General features: G+C 38.4%; 1 protein-coding gene across 4 annotated transcripts in view; it reads left to right on the forward strand.

The window, feature by feature from the left end:
* Positions 1–19,795, forward strand: part of MME (membrane metalloendopeptidase) — a 96,297-nt gene extending 76,502 nt beyond the window's left edge. For all 4 annotated transcript variants that reach the window (XM_059686857.1, XM_059686859.1, XM_059686860.1 and 1 more), the window contains exons 18-23: positions 4,565–4,684; positions 6,137–6,270; positions 6,389–6,454; positions 9,402–9,497; positions 9,862–9,938; positions 18,525–19,795. In XM_059686857.1, coding sequence (XP_059542840.1) covers positions 4,565–4,684; positions 6,137–6,270; positions 6,389–6,454; positions 9,402–9,497; positions 9,862–9,938; positions 18,525–18,624 — 593 coding nt within the window. In that variant the 3' untranslated portion in view covers positions 18,625–19,795. The remainder of the gene's footprint in view (positions 1–4,564; positions 4,685–6,136; positions 6,271–6,388; positions 6,455–9,401; positions 9,498–9,861; positions 9,939–18,524) is intronic.
* Positions 19,796–20,028: the final 233 nt, after the last annotated feature.

Raw genomic sequence — 20,028 nt, forward strand, 5'->3', positions numbered from 1 at the left:
TGAACGGGAATGAACCGTGACCTCCTGGTTCATAGGCCAATGCTCAACCACTGAGCCATGCCAGCCGGGCATGAAGACCTCTTTTTGATGCTCAGTAATTCTGTCAGTGTAACATCTAGTTCATTCTAGACTTGGACTTATATGGGATAAGTAACCTTTAATGGAATCCCAAGGCAAAGTAAGGCAGCCTGGATTTTGGTTCTGTGTTAGGCCAGACTAAGGGATATAGCTTTATTTTAATCCAACTCAGGAAGGGCCCCGAATCCTCTCAGACCTAGTGCTGAGCCAGGCCAATGAGAAGAGCCAGTCAGACCCTCCATAAGACCTCGCTCGTCTTCAGCTCTCCTCTAGAGCAGGTCCACATAGGTCACGCCCAGACAGATCCTTGTTTGGCTCTGAATTACCCCATATTTCTGGAGCTGGCTCAAAATTGGTCCACGTCAGAGATTCTCTTATCAGAGAAGACTTGGGAATGTTCCCATTTTGTATTTAATGCCCTCAAACCAAACAAGCACACAGCTAAAAGAAAACATTTCACAAAGTAGACCATTAACCTCTGAATAATCAAGAATTGGCTGCAATACCCATTCTTAATATATAAGAAAGACTTTTTTTAAGATTCTTAAGATAAAATCATCTGAAGGAAATACCAAATTTAAAAAAATTGTTAACTTCTTTTCATACGCTTCTCTGCTAATAATAGCAGTTCAGAGAAAGGGAAAGTGTCATTTGAGAGGAGAAATCTTTGATATGAAACGTTTTCTCTTTTGACAATTCATTGAAATCTTCAAAGTGAGGATTGTCTTAACTAAAAATAATTGAATGTCCTGATTTCCCTCTTACTTCTTGATAAAAGTGTGTGTGTGTGTGTGTGTGTGTGTGTGTGTATACATACACAAATATATAATGTTTGCCACATTGTCTTCATGGATTTGGTATCATGTGCATTATAGAATTAGAATTGGTATAAAATAACATGTGTGTCATAGATGACCCTTCCACCTTCACACAAATACCCCAATTAAATTGCATACAATATCGCATGGGATTGTTTTTCTTATGTTATGGTTAAAAAAAATAGCATGTTTTATTATCATACAGGGAGTTATTCATAGTAATAATTTCTCCTTTTTAATTCAGTTGCTACCTTTTGTCATAATTCATACATGTAGGCTACCTTCCAATTTTTATGCATCCCACCAATTCACATCAACTAAAAAATAGTTATCTTCCATGGCAGCAAAGCACACGGAAAGTATTTAATTCACTCACTGGTTTCTATTCCTTGCATATTTGCTCCATGGAGCTCTGGAAACCTTTCCTGCTGTCAAATATTCCCCTGTAAGTTCTAGGCAATATTCAATCATCTCATTAAACCTTAAAATCTCATCCAAGGAAATGATCATGTCAGAAGGGAATACTTACTTCTTCTGCTGCATTCTCCTTTTTCATTAACAACCAAATTTTTTTTTAAACTTTAGGAAATCTGTAGATTATTTATATTTAGTTTATCCAGCCTGAATGGTCCATGACTATTGTGAGATAAGAAAGTTTTTTAAAGTTGTCTCATTCATTCTTAGGAGTCTTATTTTCAGACTTGAAAATTAAGAGTAAATATTTCCAAATATTTAATATAAAAAGAATTTAATTTTTATACCAAAAATTGATGTTACCTAATTATAATCATGAACTTTATATCAAAGATTGTAAATTTGAATTGTTTGCAGCCTTAGAAACATGAACCAGGGAAGTGAGGGGGAGGGAGCAGGGAGAAGCCTAGTCTTTTGTTTCATGGACTAATGACTTATTTAATTAACTAGCTTGTTGACATCCATAAAATATGCACAACTAAGCAGTTGGTTATTATGAAGAGTTGTGAAGTCTCCTAGTAAGAGTGATAAGGCTAATGGCATAAAGCCTCATCATAGAGGTTTAGCTGACAGAGAAAAAGGAGAAATCATCATTTGCAAAGCTGAACTTGAAGACTAGTATTTAATAGGAGCCATAAAAATCTTATCACTCGCCTGAAGAATGGCATATTAGGGTATAATTAAAGCAGCAGGATCTTTACAGATAACGTTTAGTCTTGCTAGCACGTTTCATAAGAGCATTTATATAATGGGTGGATTTTAATCAGAGTACATAGTGTGGGAGATAATGTTCACTTTCAGTTAATAAAGTACCACACGTGATTTTTATACTTTAAGCTAAAAGTTATTTCTTGGCACTGTTGATAGCTTAGGCAGCCACATATGAGGTATAACTTTCATCAAAATTCACCAAGGACAAAAGTATTTTTGTTGTTATTTGGTCATTTTGAATGCTATAGCAACTTTACAGATTTTTTTCAGATGTCTGGGGATCACTTAGATTGCCCAGTGTATTTTAAAAGTCTCTGTAAATATCTAATTTTTACCCCTGAAACACATGCAAACCTATGTTATATCCACCCCAATATTTGCTACTCGGTGCTGACTAGATATTAAATTTTTTAAGGTCAGGGCACTTCTTATGTGCTCCTGGTATCCCACATAGAGGTGGCCCATGGCTTTGCAACCAGATAGATATACTAATGATATTTTTTGTTCCAGAACATAATGTTTCAGTTATTCAGTGGATGCTAGAGTTTTCAAACATGAAAAATAAAGTTACTAAATTATGAGCACTGTGAACTAAAGGGAGTTGCATGAGGGAGGCAGGCAAGTAGGAGAGGGCTGTGGAGCCAGACCAGGCAAAAAGCATTGGCGTTTCCTTAGAGAGCTGTAAGCCGTGCAAGGCTTTTTAGCAGGGAAGTGGTAATGAGTCAAGTTGCACTTCAATCTGCTGCAGGATAGATTAGATTTAGGATACATTATAGGTGGGTGAGATAGGAAGTGGTAAGAGCAATTAGGAAATTAATTCTAAGGTAAGGAAATTCTAAGGCAAGGAATGAGAGTGTGAACGAGGATGGTGTGGGTAAGGCTGATAGGAGGAGAAAAACAGAAGAGCCGCTCCTAGAAGGGAGGTGGATGATCCATTCTTTTCTTTTTTTATTTATTTCGGAGAGGAAAGGAAAGGAAGAGAGAGATAGAAACATCAACGATGAGAGAGAATCATCGATTGGCTGCCTCCAGCATGCCCCCTACTAGGGATCGAGCTTGCAACCTGGACATATGCCCGAACTGGGAATCGAATCAGTGACCTCTTGGTTCCTGGGTCGATGATCATCTGCTGAGCCACACCCAGCTGTGCTGCATGATCCATTCTTTTTTCTTTTTTATTTTTTATGATCCATTCTTTTACTAAGCAGACTGTGTATGACTTTGTTAAAGAAAGGAGGCATCTGAGATAAGCAGAAAATGTTCACTTTAGGTGAATTGAGACCCCTCAAATGCCGTGAATAGAAATAATAAAGTCAAAAGAGTGATGGCTTACAGGGGAAAATGAGGAGTTCTATGTTTGACACATGAAATTTAAACAATAAGACATCTAAGTGTAGAAAGTTAACAAGTTAATGTAGATGTCAGAGTATACTTATAAAATTGTTATTTACTAAAGTCTTTAGGACACCGTAGTAAACTTATTCACTTATTTATTACTAGAGGCCTGCTGCATGAATTTGTGCATGGGTGGGGTCCCTTGGCCTGGCCGGTGAGATTGGGGCCGATCAGGGTCATCTCCCCCAGTCCCACCCAGTCCCCATTGGGGCCATCAGGGCTGGCCAGCTGAGGAGAGGGACCGAGGGAGGTTGGCCGGCCACTAGAGGTTGGCTGTGGGAGTGCACTGACCACCAGGGGGAAGCTCCTGCATTAAGTGTCTGCCCCCTGGTGGTCATTGCACATCATAGCGACCAGTTGACCGGTCGTAATGGTCGCTTAGGCTTTTATATATAGAGAAGGTTATTAATTTGTTTAACTTCTTTTCTAAGCACCTAGAATGTTCCAAGCACTATCCTTGTTTTAAGTGCTGGAGATAGTGAACTGAAAAAAAACTCAACTCAAAAATAAACACAAATCTCTGTTCTCCAAGGGCTAATAGTTGAGGTGTTGGGGGGTAGGAGGTGGGCCAGTAAAGAAAAAGAACAACAATCATAAAGGAAATACACAGTCATAGATTTCTTGATGAAAGTAAAATACAGGTATGCGATTGGAGATACCTTCCATTGAGAGGCTCTATTTATTTAGTAAGCCATTAAAGTTGGATAAAATGTTAGAGCTAACATTAAAAATGAAACTTGTGATATTAAGTAACTATTTCCCCCAAATATTTACAGTGGGGAAAAGACCTTCTGATTGAAGATGATAATTACCCCTTGCTTTAAACTCCTTTTGGCAGAAAACAATCTTACTAAGACTGTCAAGTAGATTATGGTTCTAAATCACAGATTAATGGTGTCACTCTGGGATGAACTCTTTGTTATCAATAATAAAAGACTTGCATGTGTTTCTATCACAAAAGATTTTTGTATGTAATTAAATGAAATGGGACATACTAGAAAACAGTTAAGCAGGCAAGAAGCCAACTCCAGGCCTGTCATCCCAAAATAAAGCCACAAGTAATCCTTAACCATCTTCTTTCCTTGTAGTCTTCCCGGCTGGCATCCTGCAGCCCCCCTTCTTCAGTGCCCAGCAGTCTAAATCGTTGAACTACGGGGGCATCGGCATGGTCATAGGACATGAAATTACCCACGGCTTCGATGACAGTGGTAAAGTACACTTGACATTCCTTTGGCGGAGATATAGCCTCAGAAACCTGATTAAGAGCTATTATAATTTAGCAATACAAAAATAACATTCATCCATGTATCACTGGCTTAATAATCACCACACTTATAGTGTTCCTTTTAAATTGTTGCTTAAGAAGATCAGAAATTTCTAGTAGTGAGGTAAGCCCTGACAGAATAAAGCAAATATTCACATTTAGAAAACACTGATGATAATATTTAGTCTTATTTTATGAGTTTTTATGTCTTAGTTCTCCAGACTTTCAGAGGGCAAGGTCCACATCTTAAAATGAGATATAAAAAATTAAACATTAAGGTGCCCATAAGTCTAAGAGTCTTAAACGGCTTGTGTGACTTCTTTTTTTTTCTTTCATCTTAACCTACTACCTAGTTTAGGCCTTGCAAACAGGGGGCACTTAAATATTTGCATAATGCAAAATGGTTTTTTGATTGGCAAAATAGATTTAGAGTTTCAGTGAAACTGAGAAGAAAAGTAATAAAGTCAGGAGATATGTAAAGAGGTGATAGTTGAAGCTATGCCAAATATTGGTTTGCAAGGAGAAAGAAAATAGAAAGAGAACAATAAAGAGAAAATAATTACACCTTAGCTAGACCTTTAGAGATCCAGAGAAAGGAAAGGAGATGTGAAGGGCACAATTTTGAAAAGGACTCACTAAGTGTCTGTTAACTCAATGAGCTATACAGTAGTCTTCACAGGTAGATACTAATACTATTTCCATTTATTAATGGGGAAAAAAGAGAGATACATAAAAGACTCACTTAAAGCCACAAAGCTAGAAATTGGTGGAACGAGGATGTGAGTTCAGCTAGTTTGTCTTCATAGCCATTTTCTTACTACATCATGGATAACTATTAAAAAGATGATAATAAAACTCAGTATCAAATCAAATGACATCGATAAATATATCTCACAAAAGGAAAAGATCAATGTATTTAGGGTTAGCAGGAAAGCTCCAGGAGGAAAGGTGACTTTTTCTTTGTACTTGAAGTAGAGGGAAACTGAGTCCACCATATGTCATGAGAGTTTGAGGTATGAAATGAATGCCAGAATGAAAATATTGACCTTTTAAAATCTCAAAATACCAAATGAAACAGACATGGTTTCAGTAGAAACCATCTAACAGATATAAGGCATTATTTCAGAAATGTTTATCTGGCGGCGTCAGCTGAGATCTTAAGAGCCAGGTCGGTGAACTATCTGAATTAACACAAAGGCACATCAGCAAACAAAATCCTGGCAGTCCAGATGTCATCAACTCTGAATGAGAAAGAATAACAGTTCCTCTCATTATGTGTTCACTTTAATGTCCTCTCACACAGTGGTATTTCAGTTCTGGCACTTAGAATGAAAAATATCTTATTGTAATTTTTGATGTAATGAGTTCTCATTGTACTTGAATAAATATATTCTAGGCAGAAATTTTAACAAGGATGGAGACCTTGTTGATTGGTGGACACAACAGTCTGCAAATAATTTCAAAGACCAATCCGAATGCATGGTGTACCAGTACGGAAACTTCTCCTGGGACCTAGCAGGTGGACAGCATGTATGTCATCAGCATTCTCTTGAAAAGTTTTAGATATATCAAATCTTAAGTGAATTACTGATGCTTTTTAACAATCAGAATGTAGTTAAGGGTCTTTTTTGCTTTTTGTTTTTAACAGATCAATGGAATTAATACCCTGGGAGAAAACATTGCTGATAATGGAGGTATTGGCCAAGCATACAGAGTGAGTAATAATATTTTTCCCATTTTAGTGGTTGGATGTATATTTATCATATTCATTCATTCATTCATTCATTCACTCACTCATTCAAAGCCTTTTGCAAAAGACACATAATGTAAGCAACAAAAGATTAAAATGGAAAATATAAGGAGAAAGGGGATGGTAAATATGCTAACCAGCAGGGACAATGCAGTTGCGACTGAGCTGAACACATGAAGCTGAGAAGAAGGAACGCAGAGCATTATATCAACGAAAATAAGGAGATAGGCTAGTCCACAGAGGAGGCAACCTTTCTCTAAGTAATAATCTCTGAAATAAATTTATGACAAAAGAGACCCCATAAAAAGAATTATTTCAGAATCATTGATCCATGTTCCAAACAGGACCTTCAGTTTCACAAGTGAAGAAGTGTTGAGGAACTATAATCAGCATAAACCACAGTTCATTCACAATGATACACTGAAGGACTAAGTGATACGGTTTCGGCATATGGCCTTTTAGTCATCCAAATTATTATGGCCAGAGAAGTTTATCACAAAGAGTTCCTTAGATCCTCATTTAGCCTTCCATTAACTCATGCATTCAACAAATACTCAATGAGGACTTTACTCTGTGTTTGGCACTATTCTCAGTGCTAAAGATAAAGCTGTGAACCCTCCCTAAATGATATCATTACTCGGTCATTTAAACAAGGATTGAAGGAGGAGGCACAAGAAAAAGCAGGGATTTGCACAAAGAGTGGAGGAATACTGGTCTTGAAAGCAACAATGAGGAGCGAGGGTAATGTTGAGTGCTTCTTCCACCCCTGAGGTAGCCCAGATGTGGGAGAAGGAGCAGAGTCTACTTGACAAGGTGTCCCCATGATAAGGGGAATGTTCCATGGAGTGGATGAGGATGTAAGGTTATTTGTTCAACATAAACCATTTATAAATGAACTGTGGGTTAAGGAAGAGGAGGAGAGGCTCAGTAGTTGGATCAGGAAAGAAGAGGAAGCACCAGAACTATGTGAGAGAGAGGACAGTGGGGCCTGTGACCTGGCAGTGAACATGGACGGATTATCAGAGTGTGAGACTTGGGAGATTACACTGACAGCAAAGTTTCCTAAAGAACGAATCCCCGTCAAGTCCTGGGAGATGGTAAATTGCTGCTGCTTTGAATGCTTGGTAGTTTTTCTTTTACTGGATGCCAGACATTGGGCATTTTACAATCTTTGAGAGCTGAATATTTTTGCTTTCCTATATTTTTTAGCTTTATTCTAAGACCCAGTTAAATTCCTCAGAAATGGTCTGGTGGTCCTGTTGGGTCTTGGTTCTATAACTTGTTAAGTGGGACTAGGGAATTGCTCGGTCTAAAGACGATTATTCTCCACTGCTGAGGCAAGACCCTACTGTGTGAATCTTGAGGTCTTTCACTTTTGTTAGGTGTGCATACCAGACATTTTTATCTCTAATCCTTGGCCATGGTTCCTTCACTAGTACTGAGTAGTTTGCTCACATGCATACCCACATACTCAGGTGAATATTCGAGAGAGCCATCTGATCACTTGAGATCCTCTTATCCATGCAGTTTTCTCTTCTTCAGCGCCCTGTCCTTGGTATCCCTGAACTTTTTGTCCTCAACCCTAGGAGTCCCTTGGACTCTGATGGGTTCTCCTTTCTCTATGTTGTAGCCTGGAAACACTGAAGGCAATAAGCTGGGGCAATCACAGGGCTCATCTTATTTGTTCACCATCTCAGAGAGATTACTCCCCCTTTTCCCAGTGTCCAGTGTAATGCAAGCCATTGTTTTATATGTTTTTTCCATCATTTGGTTGTTTTAGTGGGAGTGTTGTTTACCCTGTCCCTGTCACTCCATCTTGCCTAGAAGAGGAAGGCATTGGTACTCTTAATACTCCTGTAGTTATTCTTATATACTGCCAGAATAAGAATCACTGATTTAAAAATCCAGTCAAAGTCTGGGCTGTTGGTACTTCCATGGAGATGCCCATCTAGAATAAGTACAGAATTACAATGCAGCAAAATAAATTTGTGCAAATATTTTATTATGCATAAAATTATAATATCTAATGCTCTGTCCCCTACTAGATTGTGAACTCCCTAAGAAAGAGCAGTCTCAAGTATTCCCCATTTACCCAGCATTTTTACTTAGTAGAGACTCAATAAATCTATGATAATGGCAAATAGAAAGAAATGAAATATATTTTCTGCTTATCTAATTGGTCACTTTCCTTTGTAATAAATTGGAAATGACTCATCTCAAAAATGTAGTTGTCAATTCCTTCCTTAAAGTATATTTAAGTAGAAGAACACTACATTTTTCAAGTGTCCATAAATCCTCTTGACTTGAGATCACTTTTTGACATTCAAATAACCTAAATTCCATTTTTCTAATGTAACTGAAGTTCACTTTGTTTTGTCTTGTCTTCAGGGAGCCAAAATAATTGCTCATTCTTATTTTTAGAGTCATAGGATATTAGGCCTCTAATGGATCTTAAGAGAATCCCTTAACTTTTGGCAAGAATCACCCAAACAAAGTCTGCTATGAGTATATTTTGCTAAGAGTAGTAACTAAGCTAAATATAGCAATTACAGACTCTCTTGGCAATTCATTCTTCCAACTAGCTAGACTTATCCATCTATCAGTAGAACAACATTTACATAAGCTTTTCATTGCTTATTTAAGTCATCCATTGATAACTGACATTTGTTGGTCATTTGATGTGTGCTGAACTCTTCTCATTTGTTAATCATTACCCTGTTTTTTCAAAGCATTTGTGAGTGAATTCTAGTTTTCTTTCTAATCCATGAAATAGTTGTAGGTTGCCATATCTAAGTATATTATGATGATTCTGATACAAAAAGTTAATTACCTGTTACATGGTCTTTTGCATAGATTTATATATAAATTTGTAAATGCTAAACATCATGTTTCTGTTTCACTAACTGCCTAGGCCTATCAAAATTATGTTAAAAAGAATGGCGAAGAAAAATTACTTCCTGGACTTGACCTAAATCACAAACAACTCTTCTTTTTGAACTTCGCTCAGGTATGCTACCATTCTTGATTGATAGATATGAAAATCATTTTGAGTTATAATTTTATAGTAAGTTAGATAATGCATGCTGAGTTTTCTTGATTTAATCAATTGTGGCAGATCGTTTGACTTGACTAAATTTTATTGTGTATAACAGACTGTCAGATTATATCAATGATAATTATGCTCCTCGTTGCCTATGCTCCTGGTTGCCTATCATTGAACAGTATTTAAAGAGGAAATGGTTAAGGAATGCAGAATTCCAATTTAATTTTTGCAGTAGGAAGTTTGCTTTTTTCTCAGCCTGCCCAAACAAGTAACTAGTACCCTTGATTAAACTTAAGCACAAAATTTCCTTTTTCTATTCCTATCCTAGGTGTGGTGTGGGACCTACAGGCCAGAGTATGCAGTCAACTCCATTAAAACAGATGTCCACAGTCCAGGCAATTTCAGGTATGTGGATTTGAACAGCAGCCAAGGTGCTCTAATATTGGCTCCATTAGTTCTGAGTTTGGAAATTGGCCTTTTCTAATTCTGACTCTATAAAATTTGGAAATCCAGTGTTGTTGTTTTCTTCTCTTTTGAGGGTTACAGATAGGATCAATGGAGCAGATCAGGTAAATGTCATGTTTACACAAGCATAGCCTTCACTGCTCTGTTCCTCAGAATATATGTGACCTAGGTTCAGTGCTTGATGAATTCCAATAAAGATGTCACCTCAGAACAGTGGCTCTATTTAAAGGTAGCACAGCACATTTCTAAAAGGCTGTAAAAGGTTTAGGCTTAGGACCCATGAGTAGCTATGCCAAAGAAAGATTTTCGTTCAGCATAAAGGGAAACTCTCCAGTAATTAGAGCTTGTACGTCATGGAATAAAGTTATCTCCAAAGCTCCAGGAGAGAGTACCTTGAAGCAGAGGTCCGAGAACAGCCTGTCAAGGATGATGGATTAAAATGCTCTGCATGGTGGGAGAATGAGTTAGAAGAATCTAAAACCCTTCTCAAATCAGAAAATCTTTGAGAACATTGGATTGAAAGAGAATCACTCTAACCAGCATTTGAATGTGAAAGCCTAGATCCCTATCTAGCTGTTTTAGGACTAAATTCCTGATGCTACCCGCTCCACAGGGACTTCAACCCTTCTGATCAGCAACAACTTTTCTCAGGCAAGACTATCTGAAACATAAATTTAAAATCTTGTAGGGTGATTGGAAAACAGAGTCTGAAAACAAAAGGGAACTAATGGGCTGAATTTCAAAAGCACTTCCTAAATAAACATGAGCACAGTGCCCATATCATTCACTCCTAGGGAAAGCCCACATCCAAATATGAAACAATAAAATACCACATTTAAAAATTCGTGTTGTCCTAATATGATCATTAGCAGCAGCAGCATTTATATTTGCCTTAACATTTCTTTCAAAATTCATTCACTCAATAACTGTTTATTGTATGTTCGTTTTGTGTATAATCCAAGCTAAATTTAGTCTTGCTAAGATATCCGAATAAACTGCTTTTTAGGTAACCAGCAACAAAAGTCACTAGATCAATTGACATTATGTTTTAGCCAAGTAACTTTTAGTTTCAATTTTTTTTTAATATATTTCTTTATTGATTTCAGGGAGAAAGGGAGGAGAGAGAGATAGAAACATCAATGATGAGAGAGAATCATTGATCGGCTGCCTCCTGCTTGCCCCCCATTGGGGATCGAGCCCGCAACCCAGGCGTGTACGTGCCCTTGGCCGGAATCAAACCCGGGAGCCTTCGGTCCACAGGCTGATGCTTTATCCACTGAGCCAAGCCTGCTAGGGCTTAGTTTCAATTTTTAAAAGTTCTCTTTTTTCTTCTGAAATCTTTGGAAGTTAAGATGTAAGAATCTTATAATTGCTCTCTGAGGATAATAGAGAGCAGTTATAAGCTCATGCAAATTAGTAACCACCATAACAATTGAATTTTGAAGTTCTGCCACACATATCCCTATGGCCTAAGGCATCTATATATATAAAAGCCTAAGCGACTGTTCGACCAGTAGCTATGACGTGCACTGACCACCAGGGGGCAGATGCTCCAACCAGTAGGTTAGCTTGCAACTGGGGTCTGGCCAGTCAGGACTGGGCAAGATGGGCCAGACATGCCCTGGAGCCCTCCTGTGGTACCTCCCCAGCCCCAATCCTGCACCGGTGGGGTCCCTTGGCCTGGCCTGCGCTCTCTCACAACCCAGGACCCAGTTTCTCTCAGAGAGCCAGTTTTGGCCTGATCCCTGCAGGCCAGGCCGAAGGGACCCCACTGGTGCACGAATCCGTGCACTAGGACTCTAGTATATCCATAAAAACCTAAGTAAATTTAAGTAACATTATTGTAATACCTGTTACATCTGGGGTCCTTGGAGAAAGGAGACTGCACATTAATTATTTGATAGCTAAATTTTGTCTCTTGGGTATTAACATTTTTATCTTAACCACTGGGTTAAAAACTTCTCTGTTTAAAATGTATTTTCTACCTTCCTGCCTTATTAACACAACATCCTGAACAAAACAGTGTGTGTTTTTTCTTGATGACACAGACTATTGTTATGACTAATAGTTATGGTTTCACTGTTTATTAGTTTAGTGAAGTCCTCCAAAGCTAGTGTATGGGGAGCTATTTATTCCTACACTAAAGCCACTAATGGTGATGCTTTTCGAATTTTGATTTTGGCTCTTTACTAGTGTTTTTCTATTTGTTTCTTCCCTAATTCTCTTTCCTGTCACTCCATTGCCTGCTTTTGGCCATCCCATTCCCCCATTCTGATTAGCTCCGAAAACATCCTTTAGCTTGTATGCTAAAAAGTGAACGTAAGCTTTGAAGTAAGAAACCCTTAAATTCCAACCATTTCTCTGCCATTTACAAACTGTTACTTAACCTCTGGGTCTCAATTTCTTGATATATAAAATGAGGATTAAATTATGAGAGTTGCTAGGAGGATTAATGTTAATGTTTCTGAAGTACCTACTTCATATTTGTGTTTGAAAACTGGTACTAGGATTGGTTTTAAATAAGAAAGGTATGAGCAGAATAAGAATTTCTGTGAATAAAGCATATGGACTTTGCAACATTCCACCTTTCCTGACGGTCAAGTACGTTCTGTTGTTCATTTCTTATGTCTGGATAGTTCAACACGTTAATCACTGATTGCTGGTTAAGTGACATGTAGGTAAATATGTAACTTTTCTACCACCAATTATAAACTGGAAATAGTTTTAATATAATTTGCTGTAGAATTTTGTATTTGTAAAAATATGTATTTAGTATAAATACATAAAATTATTTGCGACTTTCATTTTTTTTTCTGACCTAAAAGATGTCTCTGTGACTATTTTTCATTCATAATAAGAGAAGTATGTGTTGTTGTTTTTTAAAGGGTAAATGGAATGCCAACTTTTTGTCAAGGAAATTATTTTCTCTGGAGAAAAAGGGATTTCCTTGGCAAAAGGTTGAGGTTACATTTAGTTTTGGAAACAGGCTGCTTCCTGGCTGTACAAAGTAAAACATATTTTTTAAAGAACTTTGAAAACTAAGAGACATGGAGTTGCTATTGAAAGATTGTGTACAGTGGTTTATGTAGAAATGCTTGAAACATAGGAGGTTTTTTACTCTTATGCTTACACAGTCGCAGTATGGAAAACAAAAAGGTGAATTATATTTGCGATAGAGCTAAATCTATAAAATAATTTGTTAGGTCTAAGCTATACTTGCTCTATTCTTTCTAAAGTCTTATGTACTTTTAAATGAGCTTCTAAACTATTCGTATTTAAAACAAAACATTTCCCCTTGATATTCTAGAATTTGCAATTTAATGACTTCTTTCAGTCACTTCAGGGAATGGTTGTTATGATAATATTTACTACATAAGCTGTAAATGTGTTTATAAAGTTATTTAGATGGAATATTCCTACATAATATAGAAGATATGGTAATATTTTCAAAGCAAGTCAAAATAGACCAAATTATACCTGTGTTGTATTCTACCTAAATAGTAATGGTGCTAATTTAGATGCTTAGATTGCTTGATATTTTTCTAGTCAGAAAAAAAAAAAAAAAAAAACCTCAGAAAACAAACCCAACTAATAAAGCAAGAAATATTTTCCACAACTTTCTAATTCTTTTGAAAGAATATCCTTTCTAGGGTTTTATGCAGACACTAGAAGCTCGGTGCACAAATTCATATACCAATGGGGTCCCTCTGCCTGGCCTGCAGGATCGGGATGAAACTGGCTCTCCGACATCCCCCGAGGGGTCCTGGATTGTGGGAGGGTGCAGGCCAGGCCAAGGGACCCCACTGGTGCATGATTGGGGCTGGGGAGGGATGCGGGAGGTTGGCCAGCTGAGGCAGGACTGTGGGAGGGCTCCAGGGAGTGTCCAGCCCATCTCACTCAGTCCTGATCAGCCAGACCCCACCAGCAACAGCAAGCTAACCTACTGGTTGGAGCATCTGCTCCCTGATTGTCAGTGTACGTCATAGCAACTGGTTGACCAGTCAACTGTCTGCCCCCTGGTGGTCAGTGCATGTCATAGCTACTGTTTGACTAGTCAGCTGTCTGCCCCCTGGTGGTCAGTGCATGTCATAGCTACTGTTCGACCAGTCAACTGTCTGCCCCCTGGTGGTCAGTGCATGTCATAGAGAGCGGTTGAGCGGCCTGAGCATTTCATTTGCATATTACGCTCTGATTGGTTGAACGAACGACCTGATGACCAGACATTTAGCATATTAGGCTTTTATTATATAGGATTTTCAAGTACCATGGCTATTTTGTTCTTTATGGTTCCATGATTTAGCGTGCTTAAGCTAAACCTTCTTTGAAATACTGAGGTTTTCTCCATCTATCTTAAATACTAGCATTGGTTTCTGATATTTTGTAAATATCAGTGGATTTCAGTGAGCCTTGTTGAATTCCCATTAGTAATGATTAATTTTCAGCCCTTACCTCAGAATCTCTTTACTTCTTTACCAATTTATAGTGGAACACATGCTGATCAATGTGACCCTACTTTAAAAGAATTATGAATCTTAGTTAATGGCAAAGATTGGATAGTTTATTCATGAATGAAGCTAGTTAATCTTGTAGCCAAGTCATTCATTTAAAAGAAGTAATAAAAAATTGTCAGTGGACCCATTAATTGCAAAAAGCTCATTCATTAATTCAAAAATCCAGTTAATTGCAGACAGGAGTAGTCAGATAAATTGTAAGATACAAAGTCCATTCTTGGTCAAGTGATATTCAACTCCATATATCTTAGATGTTATTTTTGTTTTTATGCTTTCCAGTTTTATTAGGACATACTGGTATACATCACTATATAAATTTTAGGCACATAGCATGATTCCTTGATTTACATATATTATGAAATGATTACCACAATAGGATCAGCTAACATCTATAATTGCTTGTACCTTTTGATCACCTTCTTCCAATTCCCCATCCTTCCATCTATAGATGTTTTTAATATAAGTGATTATTTGCTAAGAGAATAAACAGCAGCAGAATAATAAAATAGTTTATGTAATAAAGTAAACATTTCAAGCAAATCACTTGAGAAATAATAAAAGCCTTTATTATATTCTGTTATTATAAACAAGTATGTAGTTTTCTTATAGCATGAAATTATGTAAGTAGTCTATGTAATATTAATGCGATGTGATCCCACACTCAGAGATAGGATTCATTTTTTATTAATAATGTATCCACTTTTTGAAATAGAGTACTTATGTCATCCACCCAAAGATTTGGTGTTATAAACAACCAAGCAGTAACTAGAATCCTAGAAAAGTAAATGAAACTGAGGTATGTTGTTGGCCTAATTTATTCAGAATCAAATTATCTAAGTGAAGCCTTTGGCTGGAAAGAGAGGACATGGAATGGAGGCCAAGAGCTGAGTGTGCGTTGGGTTGACTGCTGTTGCTAGTGATGTTCTGTGAACACCTTCCTGTTTTGTAGTGTGGTTCTTTCCTTTTTAATTTTCTTAATGCTTTTAAGGGAAATGTAGAAGAAGTCATAGGTTTAGACTCAAGTACTTGTCCCATATAATTATATCTAAGACACAATCCTTTGAAAATAATACTTATTTTTTATTTTATTTTTTATATTGATCCTCACCTGAAGAAGGAAGATTTTTTCTTATTGTTTTTTTAGAGTGGAAGTGGGGAGAGAGAGAGAGAGAGAGAGAGAGAGAGAGAGAGAGAGAGGAGACACATTCTTGGTTGCCTCCTGCTTGAACCCCGAATAGGGCTGGGGATTGAACCTGCAACCGAAGTACATGCCCTTGACCAGGGAATCGAACCCATGACCCTTCAGTCCATGGGCCAACACTCTAACCACTTAACCAAACTGGCCAGGGCTGACAAAATATTTAATAAAATAAAGACAAAAAAGAGCTGCTCTTCAAGTCAGTGGCTCTCGGGTGCTTTTCTGTCAGTTCATCCAGAAGCTTGTGGGGCAGTCAGCCACCGTGATGACTGTTCCCCAGTCAGAGATAAGGCTTCCTAAAGTGGGAAAGGGATTGGATTAAAATCCGGGGTGGGGAATGTCTGGACTGTGGGCCAAATACAGCCCATAAAATCATTGGTCTGGCCCTGCCAAGGCATTAGAGGTGAGTTAATTGAATATTTGACCAAATATAGCAGGCTAATTTTTAAGTTGATAATTTTGTATGGCCTGTGAATGATGTTATCAATATCCAAATGGCCCTTGGCAGAAAAAAGGTTCCCCACCCCTGCAGTAAAGGAATCAAAGCTCTCTCCATGAGCCTAGAATATAGACTAAGGACCTGTACAAATCCCTGGTGTCTAAATCCTTTCATTCCTACACACACAATCATTTTTGACCATGTATCAAGTGAATTTGTTCTGAACTTTCAGATGTAAGGAACGACACCCTTTTATTATTGTTACTTTTATATCAAATTAATTCAAGCTCTGAGCTCCCACTGGACATCAGGAGGTGAGACATTGAATTTCAGTAGTTTTCAGTGTACTCTTTCTGGGGCTATACAGGAATCCACAGCATCACATGAACCGAGAAAGTAGGGAAGAGCCTCCACCCTGCTGTGCTCACAGCTGACACTCTTACAGTCCCAGGGCTCCATCTGAAGTCAGGTGGCTCTGTCTCCTTCCAATGGTCATGGGCAAGGGCCACAGCAGCCACCAGTATTGATGTTCAAGTCGCCCACCAGCCACACACCATCCTATCGGGGCCCTGCTCAGAGTGGAGGCATATCCTGTCATTGACACCACCCACCGTTACTGGACTGGCCCCTCCTCAGGCTCCTGGCAGTGGGCCAGCCTTCTCTCTCTCAAGTGGACTAATAAATGTCAGTTCCTCAGCTCTGGCTTCCATCCCTTCTTGACCCCCAACCCCATACCAGGAGGATTCCTCCCTGAAGTTTACATCCTCCCCGAAAGCTAGGGGAGTCAGGTTGGGGGATTGAGAGATAGTTGACGGGGTCATGAGTGACACATTAGGAAGTCAGACTTTGAGAAATGGGATATGGGTCCTTCTTTCCTAGAATGAGGATAGGGAAATGCTTTCTTTCCATCCCAGTTGGTCTATAATAGCGAGCAAACAACAAAAATACTAAACAGTGTTTTTCTTCATAATGCCCTATCACTCCTGCATGTAACTGCCATGATCAGGCAACAGGCTCATTCATCTAGTGCGTACTGAGCCCTGCATATGCATGCAGTGTCCCAGGCTTTGGGGTACAGCAGGAGCAAGGAAGACATAATATTTTGCCCTCACAGAGATTACAGTGTAGTGGGTATGTCAGGAAAGAAAGAACAAATAACTCTGTGATAGGGCTAGCACAGGGAGGGGGACCCAAAAGGGACAGTATTTTGAAGAGGAGCTTGGCCATTGTAAGGAATGGAATAGGTCAGTGTCATCCCCATGAGGAACAGGAAGGGAAATGTACCGTGAGGAGGCAGGGATGGTAGGCTGGAGCCATCAGGATGTTGGAGACCGTGGTGAGGAGGTTGAATTTCCTCCAACGCCTGGAAGGTTTTAAGTCAGGGAATTCTGGAATGTGACCTATATTTTAAAGATTACTCTGTGTGCCGAGTGGAGAGTGGGTTAGGGGGGCAGACATGCTCACAGTTACACATGTTAATGCATCTGTGTTGGAGATCGCAGTAGGTTAGAAGGTACTCTTAGGTCATATGCTCCTAGCCTTACATGACTCCAGTCTGCTCTCCTCCTTCCAACCCAAGGTGGGTGTGGCCATGGTCTCTGTGGGCAGAGAAGGGAAGGAGGGGTTTCCGGGTTGATGGGAAAACATCACCCCTGCATCACCGTACTGACCTGTCTCTCCCCTCAGATGCTGCTTGGTGCCAATGGTAGGGTGGACCCTGTTGTTTTGCCCATCAGGGTCAGAGATAAGAAGAGCTTGGCATTTTGCCAGCCCTTTCCAGTTATTCAGGCTGGATCCAGTTTCTGATATTTATGGAGTTCTTTTGGAATAATAGATAATAATTGTTGCCTTCCCTATTAAATCAAATCAACTAATATCTGTTTAAAGTCTCTTATATTTAAGTTACCATGTGAGCCCTTTCAAGATATCATGAAAAGTCATGATTTTATTCTTTGACCAAACTCTCCTTATATTAACTACAATTCCAAATATGAATTATGCATTTATGTTACAAATGTGTATAGAATGTTTATAAATTAATTCCCCATGAGAACCTTAAGATCCAAGTACTATTATTATATGCATTTTACAGAAAAGGAAACCGAGGCACAGAGAGGCTAAATAAATAAGTCATAACCAGGATTCAAACCATACCGTCTGTCTTCAACATCTGTTCCCTTAACTCCTATACTTTGTTAACCTCTCCATTTAAAAATTCCGTTAATGAGAAGAATGAACTCATTCTACCAGTTTCTTTCTTTTTTTTTTAAACTATATTCTAAATCACTTACTTGGCCTAATAGAGAAATGCTATAGCCCTACCATGTGGTATGGGCATGGGTGTCAAATGCTGATGGTGACTTCCATTTGTTTCACAGGATCATTGGGACTTTGCAGAACTCCCCTGAGTTTGCAGAAGCCTTTCATTGCCCCAGGAATTCATACATGAATCCAGAAAAGAAATGCCGGGTGTGGTGATCTTCAAAAGAAGCAGCGCAGCCCTTGGCTAGACTCGCCAACACCACAGAAATGGACAACTCTATCCCAGAGACTGGGCCATAGAGCTCACTGTTATTATGCACAGGGATACCTGAGAGAGATGAGAGCATCAGGATAAAAATGAAGTTAGGTTATTCTAGAAAAGGGTGGAGGGACGAGGGTGTCTATTGTCTATCAAATCAATCACTTCTCACTGTGTAAATAATGCTTAATCTCTGAAGATAGTATTACCGTTCATTTCTGTTTCTCGTATGATCTGCCAGTGTGATGTTGTCTCTTGAAGAGTGGTAACCATTATTAGAGAAGGATTTCTAATCCAAGGAAGAAAGAAAAAGTTGAAGAATACAATTGGCACCTAACACACATCAGTGACCCGGGAGTGAAAAACACATTGTCGAAGTACTTATTTGTATTTATATTTGCAACATTTATGCTCCTTCAAATCTCTTCCAAAGAATTCTTATACATATTGGGGCCTTGGGACTTATGTAGTTTTAAACTAACTTTTCCAGTCATCAGTTATGCATTCTGAGATCATTTTATTTTAAGTACTTAGGGCTAAAATGAAATGTCTAAAACTGTGTTTTGTTGTACCTGTTTTGACTGATAACGATATTCTTGAGGTTTCTTGCAATTTTCTAAGCAATTTCTTGTTCTCTCTCTCTCTCTCTCTCTCTCTCTCTCTCTCTTTCTCTCTCTCTCTCTCTCTCTCTTGTCAAAACTTGGTCTTTTTAAGAAATTTGTAGCAATGTATAAATAATTTTTATATTTAATTGTTGACTACATTTATGACTAAGTAATTGTTATTATAGGTAATCATTGACTATTGAAGTTTCAGACTGAGATAAATAGTTATGAACCAAGATCTGTAAAGCGATGTACAGATGAACATTTGAGACTTTTTAAACTTATCAATCATATTGATGAAAAGCTTTAAGTACACACTTTGGCTTAAACATTGCCATTGGACGGTTGTCTAAAGATACATAAGACTTGTGGTTTACAAGCAGGATTTTCCAAATTCAACCTGTCCCTTAGGTGGCTGAAATGAAAGGGCAAACCTGCATCTATGTAGCTCCACATCTCCTTATCCTTTCAGATTTGTTACCTGATGGAAATATTTTGATAATAAATTGAGATTGTGAATCCACTGCTCACTACGGTTGTTGCGGCTGCCATTTAGCTCTGGAAAGTGCATTTTTTGGCTAGAGGGGCTTCTGTACTACCGTCTCCAACAGACCTGCTTCTAAATTTCTAACTTGCTTAGAGTTCTGGGAGGGGATTGTTTAGTCTCTGATAGGAGCTCAATCTTTTAACATTCTTTTCCTATCCTGTTCACGACTTTAGTTCATTTCATTACTTGATTAATATTTTACAAAACAA

The sequence above is a fragment of the Myotis daubentonii genome, chromosome 3 (genome assembly GCF_963259705.1).
Source record: "Myotis daubentonii chromosome 3, mMyoDau2.1, whole genome shotgun sequence".
Taxonomy (NCBI): domain Eukaryota; kingdom Metazoa; phylum Chordata; class Mammalia; order Chiroptera; family Vespertilionidae; genus Myotis; species Myotis daubentonii.